Consider the following 11,097-nt stretch of genomic DNA (forward strand, 5'->3'; position numbering starts at 1 on the left):
TCTTGAAGATCCGGATTGGTTGGATGCTATGCACCGGTCCAGGAGCCGGCTGGCGCGGGGCTCACCCAGCGTGGGAGCCGGTGTGACCGGGCGTGGGACCGGGCCGGCCGGTGTGGCGGCCAATCGCACCGGGCGTAGCGTCGTCCTGGACTTCATCTTCCTCCTTCGCGCATGACTCCCTCTCTTCCCTCACGCGTCCATGAGGTGTCTTCATGTCCAGCACCATGTCCAGGTGTTCTTCTTCTCCTCGTGCGATGATTCCTTTATTCTCATACCTGATCATACACAAGTCAAAGGATTTAGGTAGTATAAAATTATCATCAATTAAAGTATCGTTTAAGAACAAGTTCACCTGTTGTTTTAGTAGCTTCGCACGAGCTCTTGTCATATGTCCAATTCTAATTTCATTGGACTTGAGCTTCACAGCAACATCTTCTTTATCTTGCAATGACGGAGGTAGTAGTTCGGTAGGGATGTCCTCATCGGGCCTCTTGCTGAGGTAGAGCATGTACCCCAAGAATTTGACGTTTTCCTTCACATGCATCACGAAATTCGAGATGTAGGTGTTAATGCTCAACTTCAGACGGATCTACCTGCACATTTGTGGGCGAGGAGAGGAGCTACCGACAATGTGTGATTTAATTTCTATTTATTTGATTGTATGAATAATTTAATTTCTATTTATTTGATTGTATGAATAATTTAATTTCTATTAATTGTATGAATAATTAAAATACAGTATGAATAAAATGTGATTGATATGTTGTTTCAAAATATTGGAAAAAGAAAAAATATTTTTGGGGTCCCCGTATCGGTGTCGCTGATGTGGGAACAACATCCGTAAGGGCATCTCCAACGGGGCGACCCATCCCGGGCCCGCGCGTCCGGATGGGTCCAGCCGGACAAAAACCCGGCCCAACGAGGGGACGCACCGCAAAAGCGGACGGCCGCGGCGTCCGGAACGACGCAAACCCGGCCCAAATGCGGGCCGGGTTTGCGTGGCCGCGGATGGCACGCGGCGTCCTCGCGTGTCCGCCCTGTCCGCGTGGCTGGCCCACCTGTCGGTGCCCCGGTCCTATTAAATGTGGGTCGGGGAAGGGGACGGTCCCTATCCGGTCCCCACTTTCCACTCCGGCCGCACGCGCGAGCTCGAAGCTTCCGCGCCGCCATGGCCCCGAAGCGCGAGTTCGAGCCTTCCGCCAACGACCACGAGGCCGGCAGCAGCCGGCAAGTCGCGCCGCCGGCGTTCACAATGGGAGCGGATCTACGTCACCGTAGCGGTGGCGCAGATGTTCTGGGACGCCGGCGTCCCAATGCCGTGGGGGGACGTGCACCTCCCCCACGGGCGGCACTCGAGCCCGGATCGTGTTCCGGTGCCGCCCATCCCGGCGTCGGGCCGCGCCCGCTACGCCGAGATCCGGAGCGCCGTGCTCGGCTGCCGGCGGACCTCCGGCGGGACCCCGCGTACGGCGACGCAAGTCCCAAGCCGGGACTTGTGGTTCGAGGTGGAGCACGATGCGCGGCGGCGCACATGCTTCACATCCGCGACGGCGCGGCCTCGCGCGCGGCCGGAGCACGGGCTGCTAGGCGGGCTGGCCGCCGCCCCGGCGGCCTCTACATCAACGAGCCCGCGCCCCGGCCCCGGCCGCGGCCGCAGCCCATGGAGGAGGAGAACGACCCGGAGGCCGCGGGCGGCGCTCGCGGCGTCCCGCGAGCAGCGAGGACCTCGACGAGGCGGCCAAATGGCCGCACCTCGCCGAGACGCTGCGCACCTCCGCGCTCGGAGGAGGCGGCCGGAGAAGGCCCGGGGAGGACGCCCAGGCAGACGCGTGGGCCTTCCTCGAGCTGGCGCGCCGTCAGGAGGAGGCTACGCGTCAGGCGGCGCTCCGGGAGGAGGAGGAGCGCCGAGCCGCGCGCCTGGCGGAGTAGGAGCGCCTGGCCACGCAGGCCGCAGCGGAGGAGCAGCTCCGACAGGAGTCCGCGCGGAGGGCACGGCTGCGCGCGGCCGGCGAGCCCGCCGAACGCGCACTCCGCCCGGGAAAGGGCGCGGTGGGAGCCCTTGCCGGGAGTCCCCGGTACCCTCCGGCGTGTCGAGCCGGAACGGCGCGTCGCCGCCGGGGGCGTCGTCGTCATCGACGCCGACGATGACGAGTACTGCTGGGGGTAGTGCGCCGGCGGCCACCGTGCTCGCAAACCCTGTCTAGGGTTTTTTTTTATATAGTTTAAAGCCCATATAGGGCTTTCTTTTGTGTAAAAATTGCCCAAAATAGGGCTAAGTTTAATTACCCACTAGTTTAATTTTATTTTTGGCTGTTTTCCTTTTTTATTTTCATATGCGGTGCGTCCGCGCGTTGGGCGCAGCGTGCGACCCAAACGGACACGCGGACGCGGGGCGCTGTCCGGGTGTCCGTTCGGCCACCCAAACGGCCCAAAACGGACGGCCCAGCGCGTCCGTTTGGGTCGCCCGGTTGGAGATGCCCTAAATAGAGGATGCAGTACTCGCGTCCGTGCTGGCGTCTATTTTGGAGAGCGCCCCGTTGAGATGCTCTGAGGCCACTCATTTCAGAACATGGAGTATGTAGCAAACCACTGTGTGTGACGTTACTACATTTGCACCGGCGACCGGCCATGCGTGCGTGCATGCACATTACATGCTGTCGGCGGACTGAGGCGCATTTAAACTTTGGCTTCTGCCTGTGCCAACGCCATGCATGATGCACGCATGAACGGAGCCAAGCTGCTGCATGCATAGTATGCGTATGCCGCGACACGGCGCCCGAGAATGGAGTCTCGTTTCAGTCAAGGCACGACAGCATCCATCCATCTGCATGCATGGGTGATAGATGCATCCACTGGTCGTTTCTTGACCTCGTCCAACATACAGAGGGCGACGCTGTAGCGGCATGAGCGGATGGCATGGCCCTGACTGGGCTGACTCGGCGCATTTCGGTCGTCTCACTAGCGCACCGTCATGGGCTCACATACCGCGCGCCACTACGTGCATGCATGTGACGGACGGTTCACACGTTGCACATAAACGAACAGTGCACGTGGGAACCATACGTCCATACCGGCCTGAGCACACGACAACTACGACCGCTAGCTACTACTCACTCCCTTTCAAAACATATCTCAAGAATTATCAAATTTCGCATACGGCAATTTGTGTAGATACATTTAAATCTACACAAATTCGTGATACAATTTAGATAGGTCTTGACATTAATTTTAAAACGGCCGATGTTTCAGTGTAGTCCCTCCGTTCCGATCTACTTGACTTCAGTTGGAACCATTGCTTGTCCATTTGTTTGTCTCCCTCGCGTCAGTTAGAACGAACAATGCTTAGAACTTTTTCTCCGTTTCTCTCTGTTTCTATTACAACAATGCAACACAGTAGCATTTTTCTCATCCATTAATTAATAAGAAAGTATCCAGTAGCCTTTTTTTCCGTTTATCATCCAGCGGTATATATGGCATGTCCGAACCGAAAATGCATTTTGTCTACCTATCAAGAATCCACAGTTCTTGACCCCTTGTTATTCGCGCTAGGCCTCTCGTCATATTGTCTTGCTTTGTATCCGTACGCTATGTTGTTGATGTACTTGTGCAGAACTATAACAAAATCTTGTACTCGCTCGGAATAGAACTATTTATGGAAAATGTGTGAATTTATGGACAATGTTTCTGGTGATTTGTGCTTAGCTCTCTTTGCACATTTTGCTTGCTCCATGTTGATATGGCAATATCTTTGGAATCTATTTCGATTTAACTGAAATAGTAATACTTTCTCCGATTCATATTAATTGATTTCAATATGGATGTATCTAAAACTAAAATATGTCTAGATACATCCATATCAGAGTCAATTAATATAAACCGGAGGAAGTATTACTATTTCATTTTAATCGAAATAGATTCCAAAGATATTGTCATATCAACATGGAACAAGCAAAATGTGCAAAGATAGCTAAGCACAAATCACCAGGGCTGCTAAAAACGAGCTAGAAAATCAAGTTGATGTGTGGATAATTACCGGCTAGTGTGGCCATTATTGGGCGCCGGGCCGGCATGGGCGCTGCGTCCCTTTTCTCTCGCAATTTGGTCGCTGATAGGATGGATCAGGCCGTGTGCTACGACGATGCATGCTATTACGCTCTCAGGTAGGGTTTGGTGTGTGATAAAACTGGACATGCGTGCTACCTGTTAACCTGTACCAAGCTAAGAATTTTTTGACGCTCTGGCATTTGGTGCAAAGGATATAGTGACTGACGTGGCATCTGGATCATGAAGGGCCGCCCAATAATAGGCGAGCGTCCTGCTGCTTCCTAGTGTCGGAGCGACGCAGCTATGATGTGACTGTTGCAGAAATGAGAGTACCCACGCTAGTTGTAAAACGTGAAACTGTTTCATACCCAAATAAAAGAAACGGTTTTGTTAATTCTGAATAAACTGAGATTTAGTTTAGAACTAAGTAAATATAGCTGCAGCCGTTGAATCGCACCAAGATTCACGCAACTTGTCTTCTACCATGCGCATCGAGCGGGAGGAGGGAGGGACAGGGGAGCATCCGCCGAGCCGGAGCCGGTGACGGCGTGGCTAGCCGCGACGAAGACGACGAGGATGGATCTTAGGGTTCAGGGTGCAAGTGCGGGGTGTCGGCGTCGGAGAAGAAGGAGGCGGGGTTTAGACGGATGGCCGAAATGGTGGTGGACCCGCGAAGGAGGAGCTTTGACGTTGTCGCCGCTCTTGCTGCAAGCAGGTAGGTTGACGGTTCAGCTAGCGGTAGTGGCGGGGGCACACACCGGAGACGAGGAAGACAATGGCGTCAGTCTACTCTACTAAGCTGTAAGCTAATGTCCCTAGACACACCTAAAAGAAATGCAAGAAAGTGAACTGGACATATTCATAGCATTTATATGTTTCGGGTGATCCTGTCAGCAAATGATGAGAAGTGCTAAATGAGAGAAGTGTAGAAATGGCCCAGTCCACTCTTCTAGCCCTAGTTTTTTTTAGGGGAACTAGGGATTTTATTCGTCAGCAATGTTCATAGAAATACAAGTAATATCTGGCCGATCTAAAAGCCATGGCGGCCTATAGGAAGAGTACTGGCTGCTTTTACCAGTTTATGTGGATCCCATACATCATGGTTGAATACAATCGAATGCGGTGCTAAACTTCGCTGCTCTAAGGGCATCTCCAACGGGGCGACCCATCCTGCGCCCGCGCGTCCGGATGGGTCCAGCCGGACAAAAACCCGGCCCAACGCGGGGACGCACCGCAAAAGCGGACGGCCGTGGCGTCCGGAACGACGCAAACCCGGCCCAAATCTGGGCCGGGTTTGCGTGGCCGCGGATGGCACGTGGCGTCCTTGCGTGTCCGCCCTATCCGCGTGGCTGGCCCACCTGTCGGTGCCCCAGTCCTATTAAATGTGGACTGGGGAAGGGGACTGTCCCTATCCAGTCCCCACTTTCCACTCCGGCCGCACGCGCGAGCTCGAAGCTTCCGCGCCGCCATGGCCCCGAAGCGCGAGTTCGAGCCGTCCGCCAACGACCACGAGGCCGGCGGCGGCCGGCAAGTCGCGCCGCCGGCGTTCACAATGGGGCCGCCGGCGCCTCCCGGACGCGAGCGGATCTACGTCACCGTAGCGGTGGCGCGGATGTTCGGGACACCGGCGTCCCAATGCCGTGGGGGACGTGCACCTCCCACGGGCCGGCACTCGAGCCCGGATCGGGTTCCGGTGCCGCCCATCCCGGCTCCGGCCGCGCCCGCTACGCCGAGATCCGGAGGCGCCGCGCTCAGCTGCCGGCGGACCTCCAGCAGGACCCGGCATACGGCGACGCAAGTCCCAACTGGGACTTGTGGTTCGAGGTGGAGCACGATGCGCGCCGGCGCACATGCTTCACATCCGCGACGGCGCGGCCTCGCGCAGCCAGGCACACCTGCTAGGCGGGCTGGCCGCCGCCCCGGCGGCCTCTACATCAACGAGCCCGCGCCCCAGCCCCAGCCGCAGCCGCAGCCGCAGCCGCAGCCCCAGGAGGAGGAGAACGACCCGGAGCTGCAGGCGGCGCTCGCGGCGTCCCGCGAGCAGCAGGACCTCGACGAGCTGGCCAAATGGCCGCACCTCGCCGAGGCGATGCGCGCCTCCGCGCTGGAGGTGGCGGCCAGGAAGGCCCAGGCGGAGGCGTGGGCCTTCCTCGAGCTGGCGCGCCGTCAGGAGGAGGCTACTCGTCAGGCGGCGCTCCGGGAGGAGGAGGAGCGCCGGGCCGCGCGCCTGGCGGAGGAGGAGCGCCTGGCCACGCAGGCCGCAGCGGAGCAGCTCCGGCAGGAGTCCGCGCGGAGGGCACGGCCGCGCAGGCCGGCGAGCCCGCCGAACCCGCACTCCCCCGGGAAAGGGCGCGATGGGAGCCCTGGCCGGAGTCGCCGGTGCCCTCCGGCGTGTCGAGCCGGAACAGCGCGTCGCCGCCGGGGGGCGTCGTCGTCATCGACGCCGACGATGACGAGTACTACTGGGAGTAGTACTGCCGGCGGCCACCGTGCTCGCAAACCCTGTCTAGGTTTTTTTTTAGTTTAAAGCCCATATAGGGCTTTCTTTTGTGTAAAAATTGCCCAAAATAGGGCTAAGTTTAATTAACCACTACTTTAATGTTATTTTTGGCTGTTTTCCTTTTTTTTTGTTATTTTAATTACATATGCGGTGCGTCCGCGCGCTGGGCGCAGCGTGCGACCCAAACGGACACGCGAACGCGGGCCGCTGTCCGGGTGTCCGTTCGGTCACCCAAACGGCCCAAAACGGACGGCCCAGCGCGTCCGTTTGGGTCGCGTGGTTGGAGATGCCCTAATTTCCCAAGAACCATCACATACCGGCATGGCACTCTATTCTTCAAGTTTTAGATAACCTCTAGACAATCTAAGGAAACCTGAATTTTCTGAACGTGAGGAAACCTGAATTTTCTGAACGTGGAGGTCAAGTACTAGAGAGATGACCTCATTGCATGCGAAAGCTTCCAGACTTGCAGGATCTATGAGCCCCTCATAAACAACAGCATATGCTCCCACGTATATTCTCCTCTACCATCTTCTAGCCCTAGTTACTACGTGGTGCTGGCGTGCTGCTCCTCTTAGCAAACAAACAAGTAGTTAACCGAGGTTGGGCCACTAACCGAAGGCAACTCCAAGACCAGCAAATGCCCGGTCCGTCAGCCGACGACTTAAAAACTACGTGAGGGGGCAGCCCAGTCATAATTTTCTAGCCATGTGTTCAACATATCCGGCCCAAAGGCCCATCGTGAAACAAATAATGAACTGTTCCTAGTTTTGATCGATGATAAGTCGAGAATTTCTCAAGCACCCAGCCAAAAGTGGGCTCTGCGTTTCATGTGATCAGACCTAGAGACTACAATGGCGCCATAGCTTTTAATCCCAACTTGCATGAAAATCGTTTGATCATCAGCTAAATTTTGCACCCTTTCAAGGCAAAAAAAAAGTAATAAGGCGTAGAAAATTCCCAGACACGTCATCAGTGCGTGCCATTGTAACGAAATTCAACATCATACTAATATCATGAACAATTATTATTGTCGTTAAGAGGAAATAATCATTGTTACAACATGTTGTTCGATTTCTGAGTGTACAAGTGAAATCGATGATAGTTAAAAGTAAGATACAGAATGAGAATGATTTGATGGAGGCAGGTTATAGAGTATGGTAAAAGGTTTTCTTCCGATAGGAATTACCAGTCATGGGCATCAGGATGAGAAAGAAGAATATCTGAAACCAAGCTACAGCCTAATATGTCATGGTCCAGGTGGTCTCTGCAGAAACAAACGTTTCCAAAGATCACTTCCAGCCGAACGAACTCTTCAACTGGAACAGCAAGAACCTTTCGTGTTGGCGGATGGTTCAGCAACGTTAATAGTAGTTCCTTGCATCGAACGCCCATTCGCAGCCGACTCCTGAGCAGCAAGTGCTTTTTTGCTGACAATCTGGTGAATTTCACTCAATACAGTGTGGAATGCCTTCTCAACATTGATCGCCTCCATCGCAGATGTCTCAAGGAACGAGAGGCCTTCTTTCTCAGAAAATTCTTTGCTGTCTTCCTCAGGGACTGATCTTAAGTGGTTCAAGTCTGACTTATTCCCGACCATCATGACAACTATGTTGGCATCTGCATGATCCCGGAGTTCGCGGAGCCACCTTTGAACATTATCAAAGGTCTGCCTCTTTGTTATGTCAAAGACTAGGAGAGCTCCAACAGCACCCCTGTAATAAGCACTAGTAATTGCACGGTATCTCTCCTGACCCGCTGTGTCCCATATCTGCGCCTTCACAGTTTTCCCTTCTATCTGTATCAAAACAAATTAAACTTTTGCTGAGCTGCACTAGATACATATGGCTTTATCGCAGTATAGGGCACCAACAGGAAAGGAGTACTATTCCAATTCTAAGATCTACATTAACCCTTCTGAATGTTTGTTTACATTGCAATAATGTCAGTATGCAAACAAGTGTTCCCAGGATATCATCAGAGCACATATCAAGGGAAGGATACAAATGTACTAAATCTCCAGTTGTTACTATATCCTGATTGAAAAGTTACAGGAAGCAAGTGAATTCTCTTAGAAGTCGTTTGGAAGCCAGGTTTTCATTTCATTTGTAGCATTTTGAAATGAATACATGTATTCATTTCATTTACATTGTAATTCCAGAAATGGACACTTGTTTGGTTGCCATAGGAATTGTAAATGACAGTAGAATTCAATATTGAATTTGTTTGGTTGCCACAGGAATTGTGAATGAAAAGTTTCAACTCGGAATTGTGATTACACATGGCATCATTTTGCTGGATTTCCTAAATGAAATGATGGTCCAATTCTGTGGCAACCAAACAGCCCACCTATGAAATTTTAAAATGAATTCCAGGATTCCATGCTCAAATGATGGATACCAAACGACCTCTTACTACTTTTTTTTCTTCTTTTTTGCTGAAGTTCATTTACTAAAACAGATGACAATATGTACTACTGCTTATAAAAACATGGGGATGTATTTGACAAGTACTTATGATATTTGCTCAAATAGAAGTATAGGGATAACACCTTTTTGCTACGATTTTAAGGAAGATCACCTGAGATAATGAGCTACACACAGTTATTCAGTAAATCAACCAAGGAGAAGAGACAGAGAAATGTCATTTCCACCGTCGTGGCAAATTGCACATGATTTGTAATGCTGGTCAAATGGTGCTGCTCAGTACCGTAATAGTACTATTCAAAAGAAGGTACCTGTTCTACCAATCAATGTTAGTTTACCCAGCACTACTTCTTGATGCAAGGCTTGTGAATCAAACAGCTCCCGGGCCAAGACTCAGCTCTCGCGTACGGTGAGACGTCAAGGCGTGGTGTGTGCCCTCTCGGGGGTTTGTACATATAACCTTCTTTCTATCAATACATCGAAACGCAAGGCTTTTGCGTTTTCGCGAAAAATGTTTTGTCTAACGATGTTATTACATATTATTCCCTTCAAGTGCAATGCAAACATGATAATGATAAGGCAATAAGCAAGTACTAATGGCACAGTTACCTTTAATTTCTGAACAATAACGCAATGACAAGATTATCTAGTATTATCTTCTTAAAGAGAAAATTGAAATCATGCCCCCAACGGATAAGAATCATTTTTATCAAAACGCAGAAAGGCGTTAAGAAGGCATATATTTGGAATTTCACGGCATCATCATGTCGCGTCAGTGTGATGCAACCAAAAAAATGTACCGCATAGATTGTCCATGCCACCGGAAAAGCATTGACCTATGCTAGGTGTCCTGTGGCCTTTACCACACAATCATTTACTCATTCACCTAGATCTCCCGTGCTGCCCAGAAGAGTAGAAGACCGTGACAACATTGTACTGCAAATTCAACCAAATGCCCTGTTCACCAGGCCAACCCGCAAATCCTCCCGTGCTAGGTTGAACGACGCCACGGACCAGCATTTTCAATTCGGATCATGCGCAATCTTAGCCGTGCCTCGTACATGGAAGGAACCAACTAGGAAGATCGCGTGGGGAGGGCTCTGACCTGCAGGGTCCGCGTGGCGAACTCGACGCCGATGGTGGACTTGGACTCGAGGCAGAACTCGTTGCGGGTGAAGCGGGAGAGGATGTTGGACTTGCCGACGCCGGAGTCGCCGATGAGCACGATCTTGAAGAGGTAGTCGTACTCGTTGTCCACCCGGTGCGCCATGGCCGCCTCCCCTTCCCCCTCACCCGATCACCGGGCCAATGAGCCGATCAGCAGGACCGGGAGAAATCTCTCCTCCTCCTCCTCCTGACGAGGATGCGACGCGGACGAACGGGAGGGAGATCGCCTGGCGGTGGGAGGTGGGGGCAGGCAGAGGCAGATCCGAGAAAGGAACCGCCAGGAAACTGGTGGAAGGAAAGGAATGGAATGGAAAGGGGGGATCTCGCGCTGAGCTGGCCCCGGCTTTGGCGAGCGGATTGTCATTTGCTATCTCGAGGCCAGCCGATCGACGGCTGGCGTTCGCTGGTGGCTCCTGCCCTTTTCGTCGCCGCCCGTGCTGTCAGATCCGACGAGATCCTGCGAATGGGAATGTGTGCCGTGTGCGTGGTCGGTGGACACGCGAGTCTTTGCCTTCTTCGGCTCGTGGGCTTGGAGGCTGCGAGCGGAGCTCAATCAGCCGTGTGGCCTGCTCTCTCATCAGAGCCTGCGTGGGCCTGACCAGGTCGGCGCGGTAGTGATCATAATGTGTTGTTCTCAAACATTTGGACCGGGCAAACCCGAACGAATATTGAAAAAAAGCTAATTCAATTTGAAGTCATGGTACCTAATTTTGATTTTTTTTTTTTGCGAATTGACATCCACCATGGTTTAGAAAAATGATAATAACTGCTGAGAGCTAGGTTGCTGAACCATTGTATTTTCCTTTTGAATGGTATAGAAATAGAGCTATAGATGGAGTACCAAACATTATGTAGGGAGGAAACCAAGAAGTTTGAGAAAGAAAAGAGTAAAATACTTGTGTTTCTTGATAAAAAATAAATGCCTCGATCTATAGCAACACACTGGATCCCTAGGCAAAT

The 11,097-nt window shown here is 52.4% G+C and overlaps 1 protein-coding gene across 1 annotated transcript; it reads right to left on the bottom strand.

Annotated features, from left to right (window-relative positions):
- Positions 1 to 7,553: 7,553 nt before the first annotated feature.
- Positions 7,554 to 10,297, bottom strand: LOC124665853 (ras-related protein Rab2BV-like). Its single transcript, XM_047203220.1, has 2 exons — positions 10,076 to 10,297; positions 7,554 to 8,342 (listed from the first exon to the last, which is right to left on the bottom strand). Exons 1-2 carry the CDS (start codon positions 10,238 to 10,240, stop codon positions 7,860 to 7,862), a joined length of 648 nt encoding a protein of 215 aa, XP_047059176.1. The 5' UTR covers positions 10,241 to 10,297; the 3' UTR covers positions 7,554 to 7,859.
- Between the last annotated feature and the right edge of the window lie 800 nt (positions 10,298 to 11,097).

Source organism: Lolium rigidum, chromosome 6, assembly GCF_022539505.1.
Source record: "Lolium rigidum isolate FL_2022 chromosome 6, APGP_CSIRO_Lrig_0.1, whole genome shotgun sequence".
NCBI classification, from domain to species: Eukaryota; Viridiplantae; Streptophyta; class Magnoliopsida; order Poales; family Poaceae; genus Lolium; species Lolium rigidum.

Coding starts and splice junctions, on each gene's coding strand:
- LOC124665853 (XM_047203220.1), bottom strand. CDS start 10,240: ATGGCGCACCGGGTGGACAACGAGTACGACTACCTCTTCAAGATCGTG. Junction 8,343..10,075: donor TCGCCACGCGGACCCTGCAG/GTCAGAGCCCTC, acceptor GTTTTGATACAG/ATAGAAGGGAAAACTGTGAA.